The sequence below is a fragment of the Mesoplodon densirostris genome, chromosome 15 (assembly GCF_025265405.1).
Source record: "Mesoplodon densirostris isolate mMesDen1 chromosome 15, mMesDen1 primary haplotype, whole genome shotgun sequence".
Taxonomy (NCBI): Eukaryota; Metazoa; Chordata; class Mammalia; order Artiodactyla; family Ziphiidae; genus Mesoplodon; species Mesoplodon densirostris.
The window spans coordinates 15,059,400-15,079,034 of record NC_082675.1 but is presented as its reverse complement, the minus strand read 5'-3'; the positions used below and the strand labels follow the sequence as shown (position 1 = coordinate 15,079,034).

The 19,635-nt window shown below is 58.8% G+C and overlaps 1 protein-coding gene across 1 annotated transcript; it reads right to left on the bottom strand.

The window, feature by feature from the left end:
- Nucleotides 1-2,681: 2,681 nt before the first annotated feature.
- Nucleotides 2,682-11,063, bottom strand: LHX5 (LIM homeobox 5). Its single transcript, XM_060119346.1, has 5 exons — nucleotides 10,891-11,063; nucleotides 8,689-8,912; nucleotides 7,712-7,989; nucleotides 6,853-7,018; nucleotides 2,682-3,049 (listed from the first exon to the last, which is right to left on the bottom strand). Exons 1-5 carry the CDS (start codon nucleotides 11,061-11,063, stop codon nucleotides 2,682-2,684), a joined length of 1,209 nt encoding a protein of 402 aa, XP_059975329.1.
- Nucleotides 11,064-19,635: the final 8,572 nt, after the last annotated feature.

Sequence of the window (19,635 nt, the reverse complement as noted above, 5' to 3'; positions counted from 1 at the left end):
CCAGATAGTCTCCCAGACCCCAGGGCCCTTGTTCTGTTCTTCCCTCATCCCACTCCTAGGTGACCTCTGCTCCCAACCCTCCTAAGTAACAAACACTCAGAGGAAGAGCCCCCGGGGAATTAGTCTCAAGCCCAGATCGTGACGCCAGAGATCACATCCCTCCTGGACTCTGGTTTCCGAAGCCACCCTCTGAGATCTTGATGGGGCCACCCCAGGGTTATTCAAGGAACCCCTGACACAAGAGTGGGCCTCTCCCACGCCTGGTGCTCCCAGAGTTGTGAGCATGCCAAGGGCAAGTCTATGCTCTGTGTCTATGTGTGCACAATCTCTAGTCTCAAAAAGAAAAAGAAAAAAAAGACTGGAAGGAAATGCATCCACTACTTTACTTGAGATTCTGGGTGACTGCCTTTTCTTCCTCTTGTTTATCTGAAATTTGTAGATTTTCCACAATGAGCAAGTAGCGTTTGTCTGATAAAGGTAGATGTGCTAAAAGGAAAGAAAAGAAAAAGCTAGGTCACCTCGAATTAATTCTTGTGATGTCCACACAAAAGGACAGATGAGGAGAACTCTTAGCATGTGCCCATTGGTGGTTCACTACCCACCGGCTCCTTGTCCCCCTACTTTTCCTGCCACTGCTAAAATGGGCAAGCTCCCCCCACCCTAAGCTTGGGGGAAAAGGCATCCAAACGCGGGACCCTCTTCCATATATTTTTCTCTCCTCATCTGCTTTTCTCATCTTACAGTGTTTGAGCAGAAAGGAGATGAGGCATAGGAAGCCCTCCCTCCAGTCTCCACTTTTGAAAGTAGGGAAACTGAGGCAGAGAGAGGGAGGGACTTGTCTTTAGGGAGTGGCCTCAGGCCCATTAAGTCTCCTGGAGGACTCCCTTCCATCATGCTGGTTTATAGAAGGGCACAAGCCGACACTGCATAAGAACTGCAGGGCAAACAGCCTTGCTCTCCCTGGGGGCACTTTCTGTCCTAATACAGCCTTGCAGATAACTAGCACTGGGCCTACCAGCCTGTTTTTTTTTTTTTTTGTTTCTGCCACCTGGAATTACATGGGGGCATAATTAGGAGTGAAGCTAGAATTCTTCTGGAGACAAACAAATCACACATCCATTCAGTCATCAAATATTTTGAAGGCCTACTATGTGCCAGGCTGGCTTGTGTTAGACCAGGGTATTACGTAAAGCAGGGGGAGATACTATTGGTGCATAGTAGCAGTCCAAAAAAAAAGAAAAGAAAAAACATGACAGGCACCTTCCTTACCTGGTTTGCCAAAAGACCCCCCTGCCACCTCTCTAGATGAGGAGAGGTCTTTGCACCCATCAAGTCTGTGTTATGTCAGAAACAAGAACCAGAACAGTTCCATTCACTCTGAGTGACTGAGGACAGGGGCACAACAAACAAACAAACAAACGAAACAAGGCAAGAAAGAAAGAAAACCACACAGCACGGAGGGAAAAAGAATTTTTTTATTAATCTTTCTTTTTAAAAAAGTTGATTTTTTGTGTGTTTTTTGTGGTTTTTTGTGTTTTTTTTTTTAGGTAAACCTCTTTCTGCCTCCCCTCCCTCACTCTGCACACCCTCCTCTTAAAAATATAAAATGTCCAACCCCAGGTAACTAGTGTACAATAAATAAACAGTAAACACAAAAACATACTTTATTTGTTTCTTCTTTATACAAAATAAGGAAACTAGAAGCGTTCAACTTCCAAAAAAGTATAATACTGTACATCCTGACCACCCAGCCTCCAGGACTCGGGCACAGAGGGTGGTGGTCTGTGGGTCAGAGCCCAAGAAATCTTGGCGCCTTGCCCAGGGGGAGCGCAGGGTGGGCGAGTGTTTGAGTCTGGCCTGGACCCCCAGGGTCAGAATAAATGTCAAAGGAAGGAAGAGGTGGGGGTCTGGCCCTGGGCCGCCGATGTCCGGACCGCCCCCCGCCCCTTCCTAGAGAAGCTGACCGTGATCCTCAAGATTGGCCACCAGGGGGCGCCAACGCGCAGGTGGATCTGTCTTCCTCCCAGTGACACCCCCATCCAAGCGTTGTTTCTCACTCTCTCTCCATCTTTTCTCTCTCTGGCTGGCGCTCTCTCCATCTTCTCTCTAACTCATTTTGCTCCCTTTCTTCTCTTCGATCTCTCTTTTTCTTATCTTTTTTTTTTAAAGACGGTTAAGCAGAGTGAGAAATAAGATTACAAAATGCCACTCGGATTGCAAGGAGGGGAAAAAAAATTGTCTCTGTCCCTTGGCTTCAGCCCTCTCTTGGTCCAAAGAGGTGCGGGGTGGTGGTGGCGGGTCGGGAGACGTCTAGAGCGTGCTTGAAATCTCTTGACCCTCCGGAGTATTCACTTTGGTCCCAAGAAATTGCTCGCGGCTGCCGGGGAGCGCTGGCGGAGGGCAGGGGGTTCCCGGAGAGTCCCAGGGGTGGATGCAGATGCGGGGGTCGGTACCCCTCCGCGCCCAGCCGAGAAGCAGCTGCCGGTTGAGTTCGGACTCAAGAGAGAGCCCCCGAGGGCGCCCCGCGCCGCGGCCGCGTCGGGCGCTTTGGTTTCGGGAGGCTGCGTCCCGGGCGCGGGGGTGGGGGGAGGGGTGGGGGGAGGGGTGGGGGGAGGTGGGGACGGCCGGGCGGGGCCCCAGGGCCGAGCGCGGGGGGCGGGGGGCGGCCCGGCCCGACGGCCTTACCACACGGCGGCCTCGTTGAGCTCGGGGTTGGGGTGCGACAGGGGTCCGCTGTAGCCGCTGGTGCCGCTCATGGGGAAGGGTGGGCTGGGGCCGCCGCTGAACACCTCGCCGGGCATGGGGTGCAGCGCGCCCGGCAGGCCCGGCTCGGGGCTCGGCGTGTCCGGGTGCGAGATCATGTCGGTGAACCTGGGGTTGTCGGCGGCGTGCGGGCCGGCGAGCGGCGGCTCCAGCGCGCCCAGCGGCGTCGAGCCGGGCCCCGAGGCGGCCAGGAAGCTCGAGTCGGCCGGGGACTGCGCCTGCGACGGCGGGCCGTGCGCGAAGAAGTCGTAGCTGCCTCCCGGAGCGTAGTAGTCGCCCTGGTAGTCTGCGGAGGGGACGGGGCGGGAGAGGCGAGAGTGTGAGAGATGCGAGGTCGCCGAGGGACTCGAGGGACCCGGCGGAAGAGACCCGGGGGAGCGAACCCGGGGAGACGAAGGCCAGAGACGTGGGACGTGGTGGGGGCCACCGGGACAGGACGTTAACGGGGGACCGCGCGACACTGACTCGAGGTTAGAGAAAGACCCGTGGAGAGGCCTGCGGAGACCAAGGGAGGCCGGAGGGGCGGAGGACCAGCCCCGGAGCTCGTGCTGGGCAGAGAGACGACCAGAAGTACGGAAAGGCTACACTGAGGGGCCGGGAGAGGCTCAGAGACGCTGAGGAACACAGAAAGGTTCCTTGACAAAGAGAGACGGAGGGGAGACAGCGGTGGCGGGAGGCGCAACACAGTGACGATTCCTGACAGTGTCTTAGAGTTGGTGAGAGATACACAGAGAGGGAGAGTCACGGCGACTGCCAGATAAGGAGACCGGGAGAGATCGGCAGAGGACAGGGTGAAAGGGGGGCGGAGAGGGGATGCAGCAGGGAGCCCCCAGACTCAGAGTCGGTGTCAAGGCAAGAAAAGAGCCTCAGTCACCGAACCCACGGCTGAGACGGAGACCCGGCTTTATTCGAGTAAGGCAGAGACAGTCTAGGGGACGCAAAGAGAAAGATGAGACGGCCGTGTGGTTAGAGACACGGGAAAAACCCGGCAAGAGACCCAGGAACGAGACGGAAGGTCGGGAGAGACAGAGGCGCCCAGAGACGCGCGAGATGAGTCAGACAGACGGCCAGAGACGCTGGGGCTGAGAGGCCGGCGAGAGGAGTAGGGCGGGGATGCAGGGGCGGCGGACGGATACCGGAACACGAAGGGACTGAGATCGGCCCGAGACCCCGCCGGGGAGAAGCGCGGCCGGAGCGCCGAGGGGCTGGCGAGTCGGGCCCCGGCCGCGGAACCCTGGACTCGGAGCGCGCAAGGCGCCCTCAGCACCCTCTCCTTCGCCCCCTGCGCCCCGCCGACCCGGCGCGGCCCCGTGCCCCGCGTCCGTCCCGGTGAACGTGTGACTCCGACCATTTGCCCCGGCCTAACCTGGCCTGGAACGGAGAAAGTTGAGGCCCAGAGACTCGGGAGAGGGGGAGGAGGATGAGAACACTCGCCGGGCCACGTCTAGAGTTCCGTGCGCCTGGGGTCCTCCAGGCGGACCCCGGGCGGGTTTGCCAGGACCGCAAGGTTTTGGAGTATTTGGGGACATTGAGCTCTTTTGATAAACTGATGAGAGCTATGGGCTCTCTCTCCGGAAAAATGCACAAACGCGAATTTTGCCCACAAATTCAGGGAGCGCAGGGGCTCCAGATGACACGCTCGCCCATTCTCAACAAAGTGTTTCTGCATCGACCGTGTGACCTCCTCCTAGAGCCCCCTTTCCTAAAGTCCTTCCGCACAGCCTCTTCCCCTCCCCCGGGTCGGCCCCGAAGGAGTGGGGTGTGGGAAGCCAGGAAAGGAGCACCGTGTAGCCGGCACTCGTGACAATAACCCGCTTTGTACGGCGGGAAAACCGGCGCGCCTGGAAGCCGGGGTCTCCTGTGCAAACCCACGCCTCCTGCTTAGTGTTGGGGGTCTGTCACCGGGGCGAGTTCTGGACGCCCCCTGCCGTCCCCTTCCCTCTCCAACCCACCCCTGACATCAGTCCAAATGGGGAGTGTCTGGAGGCGGGCTTGGAGACGGTTTAGGCAACAGCTAAAACGGTCGCCAATTACTTTTTTAAAGCCACTCATTCCATTCTCCCCGTAAGTGAAGAGAAAGGTTGGAAGCGGCGAATTTGGGGCCCCTAAGGGACGGGGACGGGGGACGGCCAAGGCGCGTAGCGAGCCGGCTAGCCAGGGAGGGCCTCGGCCCCCGCGCGGAGCGCGCCGCCTCCGCCCATATGGCGGCCGGGCCGGAGGTAATTGGAACAAACGCCGTCTGAAAAGGGCACAAAAGCCGCAGCTGGGGCTTTGTCCGCGCTCCCACGGGGAGCCGCCGGCCCCGCCGCCCGGCCCCTTTCTCGCCCGCTGCCGGCCGCCGACGCCGGGATCTCCCAGCACGGATTAGGCGGGGCTGCCTCCCTGGGATTGGGGGGTCCGCCCCCCCATTCCGGGGAAAGAGGGGCCCGCGAGTCCAGGCCGCCACCCCATCCAGCAGCCACGCGGGTAGAGGAGGCGGTGGGATTGGTGAGAGGCACACTGGTCCTGGGGGAAACCTTGGTTAATTACCCAGGCGGGGAAAAATTCCGGACTGGTACCGCCCCGCCAGCCTCCCTGCGCCATGCGGAGATTTTGCGCTCAAGGAACCAAAGATAGGTGAAGAGAGTTGGTGAGTAGAGGCCCCAGGACAAGTCCACCAACCCGGCTGCCTCTGGTGTCTGTAGTCCCCCCAACCTGGGCCCTGCCATCTCAGTCTCTCCCGAAAAAGCACACCACCACATTTCATCCACAGTTTCTGGGGCCCCTGGCCAGGCCAGAAGATCTAACTTCCCAGGCCTGCGGATGTACCAAGGCTAGTTATAGGGTTCTCTTATTTTCCCTTCTGCGTCTTCCTGGGCACCTGGCTCCTGGCCCTCCACATTGCCACCTCTCCCCAAACTGGGCTACTAGCCTCTGCCCCTCCTCTCCCAGGCTGGGTGGCACTGAGCACAGATTCCCCTCAGGCAGAGACATTCCTGGGGGCTCCCCAAATCCAGAGGCTCAGGAATAGAAGGGGAAGGTGCCTTCCTGGAGTCCACAAGTCTGAAATGTGCAGTAGTGCCCCAAAACAACTGGGTCTCAAAAAAACCAAAAACCAAAAAACCACCACTACCAACAACAAAAACAAAAAATGAAAAACGGAGGTGAGGGAGTCAGAAGAGGTCATCCAGGAAGGAGAGTGAAGTAAGGTAACACAGTGGGGTGAAGGGACGAGAGAGGAGGGAAGGAGGAAGGGAAGGGGTGACCTAAGAGGAGAGTTCACCAGGCCTGAGCCTCCTAACACTAACCATGAAATTCCTCTGTGCAAAGCGGGCTCCTGGCCCTCTGCAGCCCCAAAAACAGAGAGTGCATAGCTGGGTTGGCTCATTCCTTGCCCACCCCATCCCTGATGAACCCTGGTGCGCTTGAAGCTGGAGGGTGGGCGGGGGTCCTAGTCCAGAGCAACTGCCAGCATCTGGGCTAACCGGGCCAGATGCTGTGTACACAGTCCCCGTAGCTCAACAGGAGATGCAGACTTGGAAGATAGCAAGGCGGCAGATGAATCCTGACCCCTCCATCCCTACTGCCCGTGCTGTCCTCCAGTGCCTGCTTTCCTGCTGGTGTCAAATACACCAGGTCGTGGGCCAGGGCGGCAAAGGCTGTGTGTCAGGTTGGGATGCGGTGCATGCAGAAGTGCCTGACTTGGTATGATGCGTGAGAGTGCCAGTATATCTAGGGGGTGGGGTATACCTGTACCTGTGTTGGTTGCGGGTGATCATGTGTCCAGATGCGTGTCCCCGAGGTCTCTGAACTCGTATGGTCCTGCATGGGTGAGTGTGTCACTGCTTTTCTCTTGTGTTTATTATCTGTTGGTACCACTGCATGGTTGAGTGAAGCCATGTGTCTGATTTTCTGTCCAGGAAGTATCTGCGGGTGAGTGTACCTGTGTTGATGCGAGTCTCTTAAGGTGTGCTCATGATCGTGTACGTCTTGCATGGGTAGAAGGGAGGGAGGGGTCCCGGCGCAGCCTGAGATCACGGCTATCCGGCCCTGCACCCTCAAGCAGCATTGACCTAGGTGTGGGGCACCGCGTCCAAGGAGGTTGCTTACCTCCGTAGTAGGTGTACGGAGTGGACCCCAACATCTCAGACTCGTCCAAGCGGCCGCCCAACGGGCGCATGCGCCTCGGACTCCGGAAGAAGGCGTGTCTCCGGGCGCCGAGGGCGCTCAGCTGTTTCATCCGGCGTTCTTTGGACCGTCGGTTCTGGAACCACACCTGGGACAGAGGAAGGGGATGTGAACTCTGTTCCGGGTCCCCTTCTCTCCCTGCCCGGGCCACCCCCGCTGGGTCCTAGCGCCTCCTCCGCACCAAGAATGCCCTGAGCCGGGGGCCGGGCCGGATTAGACCAAAGGGGTGGAGAGGGGCCTCTGCGAACCAGCCAAGGATGAAGGATTTCGCGCACCCGTGGGGCGACTCATAAAGACTTGGGCTTCCTGGTCCTCGGCCCATCCGCGGCCTGACGGCTTTATAAAGGCCTGCCGCCCGGCACGGCTCTGGTCTCGGCCCTGCGACTCCCCAGCCGGGCTCTGGCCGTTTGTCTGTCTGCCCGCGCGTCGGGCGCTGGGAAGGAGCACGTGAAGAGCATCGCCTCTTTCTCTGCTCAGAGGATGGGAGGACAGGAAAGGTCCTGTCCTTTAAGCGAAGCTTAGAACCTTCCCTGAAAGGGGCGGGGGTGGGATTCTGAGATGTGAAGTGACCCGCCCAAGATGACGCCGCCGGAAGCCAGCAGGGCTAGGCTGAATCTTTTGGCTCGGAGTTTGACCAGCCGGCCCCGATCTCCGGCGCACCGTCTGCCCCTAGAGCGGGCTCGGAGTGCTCCTAGCCAAGGGGGCTCCTCCGAGCTTCGCAGCTCGAGGGCGCAGCGGGGCTGCGGAGGGGTGACCCGGCCAGAGCCGACCTGGGCCGCACCTGGATGACGCGCATGTTGAGGCCGGTCTCCTGGGCCAACTGCTCGCGGATGTGGCGCGTGGGCTTGGGCGTGGCGGCGAAGGCGGCCTTGAGCGTCTCCAGCTGCTTGGCTTTGATGGTGGTGCGCGGGCCGCGCCGCTTCGTGCCCGAGTTCTGCTCCTCGTTCTCGTTGTTGGCCGTCTCCTTGTCCGACGACGTCGAGTTGTCCGTCTCCTTGGGATCGTCCTGGAGTGGGTCCTGGAGGTCCGGGGACAAGCTGCGGTCCGTACAGGACGACACTGCGAGAGGACGGAGCGGGAAGGGGACAGGGCGTCAGAGGCGGCCCGAGACCTCTCCAGTCGGGTAGCCGGTTCCTGCAGGCTCAGGCCACCACCAACCCCGGCGGGTTCCCTCCCAAAGCCGGCGACAGCCCCTCCCCCAGGGGCCCGGCGCCCGCCCACTCCCTCCAGGCGGGGCTGGGCCTTTGGAAGCGCCCTTCTCAAGCCCTCTCAGCACTTTTCAGCTAGTGCTTGGGAAAGGGGGAGTCGCGCTCTCTGGAGAGCCCGGCCTTCTAGGACAGGGGACGGGAGGAGGGTACAGATGCCCTCCGGGCCTGGGATCTTCCTCTCCCTTCTCTCCTTCCTCGAGACCCCAATGAGTGTCCTCCCAGTGCGGCTAGAAATTACCAGGAGCTGAAAAGACTCGGAAAGGGGAAATTGTGCGGTTCCAAACTGGGGGAGGAGGGCAGCTTGGAAAAGCCTCCTGAACTGGAGGAGGGCGGGGAAGAGCTGGCAGTGTAGACATCGTGGAAGGCTGGCTGCAAACGCTGACTCTCTTTCCCAGCCCCCGCACCTCACTCGCACCCTGACCTGCCCGGCGCGAGTGGAGAGCTGTGAGCCGTGCACCGCAGGAACGCAGGGGGCAAAGGAGGGAGCGCAGGCAGGCCTTGGCTGGAGGGCGCTGGGGCCTGGCCTGGGGAGGGGCAGGGGGCCTCCTACCTGAGTTGAGGCTACCCTCCTTGAGGCTGGACGAGCTCAGGTAGTCGTCCTTGCACACGAACTTGTTCTCGTCGATGACGTAGAGCTCCTCGCCCGTGGACAGCTGCTTATTGCAGACCATGCAGGTGAAGCAGCTGAGGTGGAAGACTTTGCTGCGGGCCTTGCGCACCAGGTCACTGGGCGAGATGCCTTGCGCGCAGCCTGCACACTTAGTGCCGAAGCGCCTGCAGACACAACACGGCCTGTCACCCAGGGCCAGCCCAGTGTCCCATCCTCCTGAAGCCCTGACCTCTTGCCACCCTGCCCCAGCTTCTGAAAAGCCTCCGTTTCCACATCTGTCAAATGAGATCCCAATCCTGCCCTCTCTGGCCAGAATGCAAGTCATGAGACAAATATCCAGGTCTGTTCTTGGGACTGGGACTGTCATGCCTCGGTCAGGTTTATTTGGACTCTGCTGGGTTTCCAGCAATGGGCGCAGCCTTCAGCCCAGCAGAAAGCCCAGAGCACCTCAAGTCGCGCCCCTCCCCCACCCACATCCCTACCAGATGGGCCTGGGCTGCTCCTGGCAAATTCTGCTCTGGAGGTCGTGAAGCATTTTAAGCCAGGCAGGCCGGGTCTGGATCATTTCTCGGCTTTGCCTCCTGGATCCTGAACAGTCTGCTGGGGTCCAGGTAGGGCCAATGAGCCTGGTTGTCGGGTCCTAGCGATGGAGCTGGTGGGGAGCCCCTCTTCTGAGCTGAACCTTAGCAGGAAGGAGGGAGCCTTTTGCTGGTCCTCAGCACCACCAGCACTGGACACTTTTCAGTCACTGCTCTGGGCCCCGCTTGAGCAAGTCAGGGGCCTGTGGACTCTGAAGGACAGGGACTGAATCTCCAGGTCCCCAAATCTCAGGCCCTGGCAGGCAGTGGGAAAATGTGACCAGAAGGCAATCCAAAACCTGCACGGCCAGAACACAGGGCTCTCGCCAATGCCACCTTTTCTGTGTTCCTGGTCTAAATCCTTCTCTTTCTTCCTCGAGTGCTGGGAGAAGGCTGGCCTCCCCCGAAATGGATGGTGCAGACCAGCACTGGGAGGGGTGAGGTGCCGGTGGAGGGGGAGGGGGAGGGTGAGGGCCCAGGACTCTGGGGCCCCACGTCTTCTCGTACCCACGTCTCTAAACAGGGCGAATTTGGGTGACGTTGATGTAGTGAGGGCATTAGAAGCCATAAGTCACTTTTGGCCTTATCCAGCAGCATAATTGGCCATATGCACCTTATCAAAAATCATTAGGTGCTTTGCAAGCACCACCACATTAGGGGCCTTGGGCCTCTGGGGCCGAGGAGTTTACACGTGTAAAGGCGCGTCTGACCTTTTCTCCTATTCAAGTTCCCTAGTGCCAGGTACTGGGGCCGGCGAGCAGCCTTTCTCCAGGGCGTTAATCACGCCCCCCCTTCCCTCCACGCAGTTGGCACTCACAAAGCTGGGGGAAGCAGGCAGGGCTGAGCTGCCAAAAACCCCACAGCCTTCCAGGCCAACCTTCGGCGTTTCTCAGCTGGGAAAGTGAGGCTCAGAGAAGTGATCTGCTGTGACCTGCCTGAGGGCGCCTGTGGGCAGCAAGGCTGGACTCTGGAGGTCCTGATTCCAGCTTCCATTTCATTTGTACTTTCTACAGAGGAGAAAATGTTTAAGGAGTTGATGGCGGGGAGTGAGGAGAAGATTCCCTGCCCCATCACCAGGGGAGGCCTTTCTGAGTGAGTCCCCTCAGGAGCTGGGAAGTTTCTGTTTGTCCAGAAGCACTCTGGGGGTCCCACCTGCCTGGAGACCAGCTTCAGGACTCCGCACTCTGCCTGCCCCTAACTTCGCAAAAATCCTTAGTCTCTCCGAGCCTGGCTGGAAGCTTCCAGCCTTGGGGTGGCCTCAGCTAGAAATGGCAGAGCCGGATGGGCAGCAAGTTGGTCAGGCTTCCTCCCCCTGGCCCACCACCGATCCAAGCCGGCCTGGAAAAGCCAGCTACAAGCAGCCAAGCAGCGTGCTTCTCACTCTGCCTGGGTTCAGGCCCTTGTTGGACCGAGGACAGGAGGAGAGTGCTGGGCTCCCCGGCTCCCCATTGAATCTGGGGGGCCTGGGAGGCTGGGATGGGTTTCGTGGTGTCCCCTTCCCCGGCGCCCCAGCGGAGCACCTGCAGGGCGGGCGCTCGGGCAGCAGGGCGGCGCGGCCTCTTACCTGAAGAAGTCATTTTTGCAGTAGAGCTTGCCCTCGCGCGAGAAGCACTTCTCCGAGAGGTTGGTCTTACACTCGCAGCACTGAACGCATTTGATGTGCCACGCGCGGTCCAGCACGTTCAGCAGAAAGCGGTCGAGGATGGGCCGCTCGCAGCCAGCACAGTGCACCATCATAGCCCCGCGCCCCGGCGGCTCGGGCCGCCTCGCCCTCCCTTTGGGCCCCCGGCCCTCGGGCCCCCTGGCCCCGCCGCTGCTCTCCGCCTCTTCTCTTGGCCGCTGCCGGGCGAGTCCGGTCCGAACCAAGACTCAGCCGGTCAAGTCCTTGGGTGATTCCTGGCCTGGCGCTGGGCTGCCCTGGGCGGGGTGGGGAGTGGTGGCGTTCACAGCCTCATGCCCCGGGCCGCGCGCCCCAGTGTATCTTGGGTGGCCGCTGGCTTCGCCTCTGCCGAGCGGCTTTCCCCGGTGGCGGAGGCGCCGGCACTTTCCCCCACTTTCAAGCGGTCCCGATCCTCATCTTTGTCTGGCCGCCGCCTAATTCGCGCATCCTTATTCAGATTTGGTGACGTGGCGAGGCACGTAGGGGGCCCGGCGGCCAATGGGTACGCGGTGGCCATGGCAACCTCTTAAATTTATAGCATATCTAAATTGGCTACAGCGTTGCGGTCCGGACAGAGCAAAAAAAACAAGGCATCAGTATTGTTGAGTATTAGCTTGTACCTGGTTCGGAGGCTAAGTAAGTATTTACCTTCCAGTTTGGGGCTTGGGGCTGGGGGCCGCGCGATCTGAAAACTGCGTCTCTCTTCTCTCTCTTCGCACATATTTGGGGGGCTGGGGGTCGAAGGCCTAGTGGGAGGGGGACCTCTGCCCCCTTCACAATCCACGGAACTTGCAGAAGTTGCCCGAGGCCGGGATCGCGCTCTACGCCTGCCTCCTTTTCCCCAGTCCAGCCCGTCGTTTTGGACTCCCCCATCCGCGCACCCCCGGGGTCAGCGCCCTGGAGCTGCGGCGGCGAGGTTCTCGGGACTCCCGGAGGCGGCACCGGCTTCCTTTGTCATATGCGGGGGCTGGGGTCCAGCCCGGCCTTTCTCGGGTGGGGGGGAGAGAGAGAGAGAGAGAGAGAGAGAGAGAGAGAGAGAGAGAGAGAAAGGCCGAGCAAGCCCAGACCCAGGTTGGCGGGGGATGTCCTCTGGCCCGGTCTCAGACCGCGGAGTTGTTTCCAGCCAGAGCGCGCTGGCCACGGGGCTCGGGGGAGATGTGGGGAGGGGGAGATCCAGGACGCACCGGTCTCCCCGAAGCCAGCTCCGAAGTGACGTTCACCGCGTCTCCGCTTTCCGCGCTGCACCTTCCGGATCCCGGGTCAGCCAGTCGGGGCGCCGCGGTGTGGGTAGCGCGGCCGAGGAGGGTACGCTGGAGAGTGCGCGGGGCGCTGTTTGCACACGCTGGGCGTCCGGGCGGAGTGTGCAAGTTCGATCCATCATAGGAGGCAGGAAATGCCATTCCACGGGGCTCGGAGGGTGTGGGGGGCGTTCGCAGGTGTGTGGAGGGGGAATGTGACTCTGGTGGGGGGAGGGAGAGGGCCATGCCTCCTTTCCCAAGGTGCCAACCCAGCGACTGACCGGGGTGCTCTAAGTTAGGGAGGGCAGGCAGGCAAAGTGGGGATTTTCCCTTCCCGTTCTAGGAAAGAGGGCTAATAGGGTCTGTAGGTCCTGGGCCCACAGGCTGGGGGCCAGAGGAGCATGTGTGTGCGCTAAGGCTTGCCTGTGGATGTGTGTTTGGGTGCATTGGCTGAGTTTGTTAGTAAACATTTGCTGTTTGAGAATCTTGTTTTTGCCTCTCTTTAGAGTTACTCATGAATCAATCATGTGAATACATTTTGGCACGTGTATTTTTGTGTGTTTATATCTGTGCATAGTTCTGCTAATATTTGTGTGTATTAGTCTGTGTGCCCCTGTTTTTGTTGGTCAGTGTGTGTATATATATATATATGTGCATACGTATCTGCAGTCACATGAATGTGATGGTGTTTGCCTGTGTGAGTGTGCATCTGTGTAAGATTGTTTGTATAGATGTGTGGTAACACTGATGTGAAAGTGGACTTTGAAACATCTGAATCGCGTGCAGGTGGGTGTGCATGTATGTGACTGACTGAGCTGGGCTGGCTGTGTTTGTGAGTTCAGAATTTTTTGGATCTGTGTCTGTGGGCCAGTCATTACGTGTGTGTGTCTGCGTGTATGTATTTCTGCAGATAGCGTATTTTTGATTATGTGACTCCTGTAGTGTTTATTTTGGGGGGAAGGTGTATGTTCGTGTGGGCACTTCTAGTGTGCGTGCCTTTGTGGATTTGAATGGGAGCAGGATTTGTGAATGCCTGTATTGGGGCAGTTGGTGGAGGCACAGAGATGTTCACTTTCCCCCCTGGTTCCTGTCCAGACCTCCAGCTTCGCCCCACAGTGCACAGTTTCTGTGTGAAGTGATCTGGCTTCCGACAAGGAATTGACAGGTGCTGGTCACTGGGTGGGGCATTGACCCAGAAGCTGGGCTTCTGAAAAAGAGTCCCCAGACTGGACAGCTTCTGCTGTTACTCCATCCTCCAGCTTGCCGAGCAAGGGACAGGTGTGGCTGGACGGAGCTCGGCTCAGCCAGGAACAAGCAGGCCGGATCTTGCCTGGTCTCCCAGGCCTGGCTGGGAGAGCTCCGGGAGCCCCAAATGAAATTGCAGTTTCTGGCAGTGCCTGGCCCTGCCCTCCTGGGGTATGAAGGGTCCTTGAGCTCAGACAGGGCAGGGACAGAGAAGCCAGAACCTGAGAGAGGCACCCGGGCTCCAAGTGGAGGCGAATCCCGCTGCCTACTTGGTCTTTGTCTCACTGGGGTTTCTCCCTCTCTCCTGAGTTCTCTTCACTTCATTTCCTTTCTGTCTCTCTTTCTTATGTTCAGCCTCTGTTTTTCTGTTTCCCTTTCCCTCTGTTGCCCCATCACTTTTTTTTTCGGTTTCTCTGTTTTTATTTCTCTGCCTCTGCCTCTCTGCTGGGCAACCAAATCCAGCATCTGGCTCAAAGGCTGCGATGAAGGATTCTCATTGTGTTCCATGTGGATTTTGGGGTGTGTGTGGGGAACTACTCTACAGTCATTAAAAGCCGCCATCTAGATGGGAGCCTTCTCCCTTGCCCTGGACTAGGTGCGCTGAGCCTAGCCGCCACCTCCACCCCCAAGTAGGTACCTGAAGAGCCGGGTCTGCTGTGTCTTTCTAGCCCCATCTCTGCACACCACGCTGGCTGCTGGGCGCCTGTGTGCCAGGCTCCATCTAGGACAAATCCACCCACCCTCACCTCCTGGATGTGCTTAAATGCCAGTGCACAGCCTGGCCCCATTAGCTGCAGTGCCAGGCCGGGGAGGTAGGAGGAATGTGGGCAGCCTCAGAGAGCAGCTCTGGCCCCTCCACCCCCTGGATGCGGGCGAGTCACCCGGGGCTGGATGCCCGGTGGCAGGAGATGAGGGCTCTGCTTCCAGAAGCCCCTGCCTGGCCTTCTCCCTCCAGTGGCTGAGCTTACCCATCCTGTCCAGCTCACAGCCCCTTGGAATCACCCTGGGAGCCTCAGCACAGCCCACCCTCAGTCCAGAACCCCCTCGCTCCAGCCCAGTCGCAGGGGATCCTGCTTGGCCCTTGTCAGCCCTCCACCTTCCAGGGCGCACAGCCTCCGAAAAACGCCAGCAGACCAACTATTAAACGAATTATCCCGCCCTGACAGCGCTAACAGATGGCAACCAGGCAGCGAAATCCCCTCCTATATGTAACTAATAAACCGCTTGTGTCTTAACAGGGTAATGCATGGAGACGCAATGTCACTTATACAAGATGTTGATGGAATTTACTATATAAAAACCTTCCTCCTAGAGTAAAGAGTATCAACATTACAACTCGACAGACGGCAGCGGGATAAGTAAAACAGACAAAAGACAAACAAGATAATAATCTGTTTCCAATCACTTAAGCCCTGTAGAGTTAGTAATATGCGGTTTGCATATTCCCCCTTGAGTTCGGTAATTAATTACCGGCGCGGAGGCACACAGCCGCTCGGGGTGGGAGTTTCGAGGCGCGCTGAGCTGGGGATTGGGGCGGGGTGCGCCTTTCCCGACTTCTGCAGCCTGGGACACGGGGCAGCGGCCGGAATGGGGACTCTTCTGCGCGTTTGGAGCCGACCTTTCCGCAGGTCGTAGAACACCTCCCTGCTTCTCACGGAAACTCTCCAGCCTGGGGAGATTCTGCAGCCGAGCAGAAACGAGGGCTTTTCTGGCGGCCAGAGTATCTCCCTTCGCCCCATCTGAAGACAGCCCCTCCCTTTGAATGGGCTGGAGTGGCCTGCTTTCTCGGGGAGCGCGCGCGTTGGGGGGACCCGGGAAGCGCGCCCCTCGTCCACGTCTCCCCGTGGTCTCTTGGGCGACTCAGCCCGTCCTCTCCCGAGACTTCCATCATTACCGTCCCCCACCCAACACACACACTCCACCCTCCCCCCCGCCGGCCCCCGCCCTTGCCGGAGCCAGCGCGGCTTTAACATTAAACAAACGCAGCGAGCGCCTCAGAGCTGCGCTCTCGGCCGGGTCTGCTCGGCGGCGGCGTTACAAATTGTAAATTTAAATTGCTCGCCGGATTCATTACCTCCCCTCTTTGATTTCAGCCAGCCGTGAAAAATTATACTGGTGTACCACTGAGAAACTGTTTTGCCGCAAAGAGCCCGCGCCTAATCACTGGCTTTCTCCCTCCGACAAAAGTGTAATTATTTTGTTTGGGGTGTAAATATAGGCCGCGCTGCGCACACATACTCAGCGTCCCGCCGCGCCGCCGCGAGGAATCGGCCCCCGGGTAGGAGCGGGCGTGGAGGCTGGGCCCTACCGCCCGGAGGTCGGAGAAGAACGGCTGGCTTGGCGCTCCGGAGAGACCCAGAGAGCCGAGCCGGCAGGTGCAGTCCACGGTCCCTGCCCTCGGGAGTTCGGGTTTGCCCGATGATCCCCGGACCGTGTGCGCCCAGGCTGGCTTGGGTGGACGTCCACCGGGTGCGTCGCGTGGATCAGGGTGAGGGCTTAGGCCTAGGCATCCGGACAGGGATGCAGAAGGGATTGGTGGGGGAATTGGGAGTGAGGTGGCGGTGGATGAGCTTTCTGAGATACCCGCGGGGGCGGCCAGCTGGGGGCAGCCCCGAGTCCAGGCTGGGAGAGTGTGCGGGCCTGGGCGTCCCCAAGAGGGCAGGACATAGGCTGAACCCTGGAAGGCAGGGGCGACGAGGCCAGTGTGTCCCCTCGCACTCTGCTGTGGACTGCTTGGTTTCCAGAACATCTCTGCGGGGCGCAGGGCCTTCCTGTCAGTTGAATCGTGCGCGGCTTAATTAACGGTCTCGTTAACTGGGCTGGCCCGACCTGGAACGTTTAATCAAAAAGGCAGAGAATCCCTCCCCTCCCTCCTTACTTCCCTCCCTCCCTCCCTTCCTTCCTCCCTCCCTCCCTCCCTCTTCTTTCCTTCATCTATTTATTCATCCATCAACAATGGCAAAGCTTCTCCCCTCCTTAAACACCCCCTCCCAGCGCTGGGGAGCGAGGCTCTGAGTCCCCAGTCCAATATCTGGGGAGGGACTTTAAGGGGCCTGAGGGGCGTGAGCGGTGGCAGGAGGTGGGCAGCACTGTTGTGTTCAGTGGCTTTGGGACAGGCACTGGGGCCAGAAGGCCGTGGTCAGCTTTATGGGGCAGGCTGGTGGAAGTCTGCTGAGGAGCCCTACAAGCCACCAGGGGCAGGCCCGGCCAGTATTTCTGGGCGCGAGCAGGTTGGAGGCCAGCGGCTGCTCGCACTTGGCCGTTTGGGGAGATCCAGCTCCAAAGTGAATGGGTGTGTGTGTGTGAGCGTTGGCCAGCTTAGAGACCTGGCTGGTTGGGGCCAGGGTAGGGTGGAGCATGGTGTCCCCTCTCTCCTTCCAGCAAGACACCCCCTCCTGGAATGCATGTCTCAGAGGCCCCACCCATCAGGCTGCCCTGCCAGCTCCTGCAGGCTACATCACTCTCTTTGGCGCTGCAACCAAGGGCCCAACTTAGGCAGCAGTCGCAGGGAGGGTGCAGACTGGAGCTGATCCCTGGGGGCCCGAGGGGGGCCTGGGGAAGACAGAAGGAAAGGTGCGAGCCAGTCCTCCAACTTGTGGGGGGGGCAACGCTGACTCTTTGTTCCGAGAGGGAAAACCCCATACTTTGTGCAGAGCTGGAGGCTGCCCCAAAAACTGCCCGGTGAGGCTCAAACCCTAGGTGGCCAGACTAGCCGAGGGTTTGAGCTGAGAGCCGCTGGCATCTTCCGCATTCTCACCGTGGGGATTTAGCCTGGAGGGCCGCCCCAGCCCATTGATGTCCGAGAGCAGCAGCGCTGGGGCGCGTGGGGTTGTGGTCTTGGCCTCTCTGGCCCCATTGAGGTAACCGACGGTGGAGGCCATCACCGGAGCTCTGGGAGCTGTTTTTAAGGAGATGCTTGCAACTCTGCTTCATCTCTGGAGCCCAAACGGGGAGCGCTAACCTCCAGATTCAGCATCCCGCAGACTTCCTAATTATCCTCCCTCAACTAGCTAGCTAGTCTGAGTTTGAGTCTGTATCTTGCTTCCCCTTTCTTTTATCTTGGTCTTTTCCATGGTCTCGATAGCATTTCTCTTTCTCTCTCGCGCTCCCTTTCCGGCTCTGGCTCTCTACCTCCTTCTCCTCCCCCTTTCCCCATTCTCTCGCACCTCCTCTCCCCCACCCCCCTCCATATCCCACCTCCTTTTTGTTAGCCTAATATGGGTTCCTTTAGAAATCGCCCAACTTTGGCAGCCCGCGCGCGCTGTGCTTGTGCGTGTGTGTGTGTGATTGTGTGTATTTCTCGGCTGCTAATGATTGTGTGTTGATAGAGCAACGCAGTGGCCTCATTAGCCTTTGTTTAGAAGGTGTTAAAAGGGAAATCTGCATCGGAAAGCCGCGGTTTACACCGCAGCCTGGCTGAACTACGCGCTGGAGCCGGCTGGGGGGTGGAGGAGCTGCCCACCGCCCTTGGACCCCGGGAGGGGGGAGGGGCCCAGGGAAGGCAACCCCCAGCACCTTCCTCCCAAGACGAGTATGTTTACCCTGCTGCGAGCCCCTCTGTTCCTCGGGGACCACAGCGGGGATCGCGCTTTCTCTAAAACTCCTTTGAGCTGCCCAACAGTGCGCGGTGGCCTTTCTCCTCCGTTTCTTGGGGGAAGAGGAGGGGAAGAGCAGAATGCTGTTCCGAAAAAAAAAAAAATTCCAGGGATTTTTTGAGGCGGGGGGCGGTGAGAGGTCTTATTTTGGAGGTGAATACCAATCAGTCCGCGGCGGCTGGAGCTGGGCTCCGGGTCTTTGGCTGGTTGGTTTGTGGCAATATCGCTGCGGCCTGGACGCAGGTATGGAGGCCCCAGGCATCAGAAAGTCTGCAAGAGTTCTCTTTCTTTCTCCCAACAAATTGGCAGACGGACTGAGGAAGAATCTTCCTCTCGTGGTTAGACCCATTCCTAAACTTCCCCTGTGTACCCCTACCCTAGGGCTCCTTTAGGGAACGAATTCCATGAGAGTGCATCGTAGCTTGGCTGGCCGACTTCTCTGAAGGTTGGTGGAAGCGCATAACTTTATCGACCATGGGCTGGAGTGTGTGTGTGTGTGTTTATGTATGTGGTTGTAGGATTTGGAGAATGACCGTCACACGCGCGGCGTTTCCCACTCCCTCGGGGAAGCAAGGTTTCAGGCAGAGGAGAACGTGAGAAGAAATTCTTTTTATTCTGGATTCTACGAGGGGACCCAGAAAAAAACAAAACAAAACATTTGGAGCCGCCTCTGTGGGTGAAGCTTGTTGAACTCGGAGAAAGACGCCTTTCCTGGCAAAAGGGAGAAAAAACTGCGGAATTCCAGCAGCGGGATGTACAGTCTCCGATCAGAGCATAATTCATTCCTTTTTGCTGGGCCTCGGTTGCAACGGAATCAACCCTTTCTCATCTCTCTGACTTCCCTCTCTGAGTTTCGGTTTCCCCTCCCTTGGATTTGACGCGGCGGGTCTTGGGGTCTGGGTGGTCTTGCGTTTTCACAGCCCCGTATACCCACGGTAAAGCGTTAGACATCGCTTTTTCCCCCCTCTTTGGTCGAAGACTAGGCTAGGCGTTGTCTGGGGACAGATTGTGGGAGGCTAGGGCCTGGGGCAGTGACAGTGAAACGAATTCCAAACCTAATCTGAACTCGCCATGTGAACTTCCCTGGCCCCCAACGCTGTGTAGACAGGAGCAAGGTTCCGCCTGAAACCAAGTTAAAATCGACCGCCGTAATGCAGTGGGATGGGATCAGGGCCGAGTTCGGACGATGCGGGGAGAAGATGAGAAAACCTCTACCTGTCCGCTCTGGTCTTTCTCTCTTTTTTCCCCGAAGCAGGTTTGGCGGAGAAGGCAGCGGGTGCGCCCCCGGTCTCAGCCTGGCTACGCGCGGGCGCGGGAGTTTGGACCAAGACAAAGACGGGAGCTGTCCGCGGTGCTGAACCGGACGCGCCGCCGCGAGGGCAAATGGGCTCCTGTAACCTGCCCTCTCCTCCTTTACGCCCTCGTTCTAGCTCTCCTTCACTCTGTGATTCTTGCCCCCTCCTGCGTTTATTTCCCCCTTTTGTCTTTCCTTAGAACTCGCGTCCTGCACACAGGTGTGTATGTGTGTGTGTGTGTGTGTGTGTGTATAATCAAAGAACAAAACAATTGAT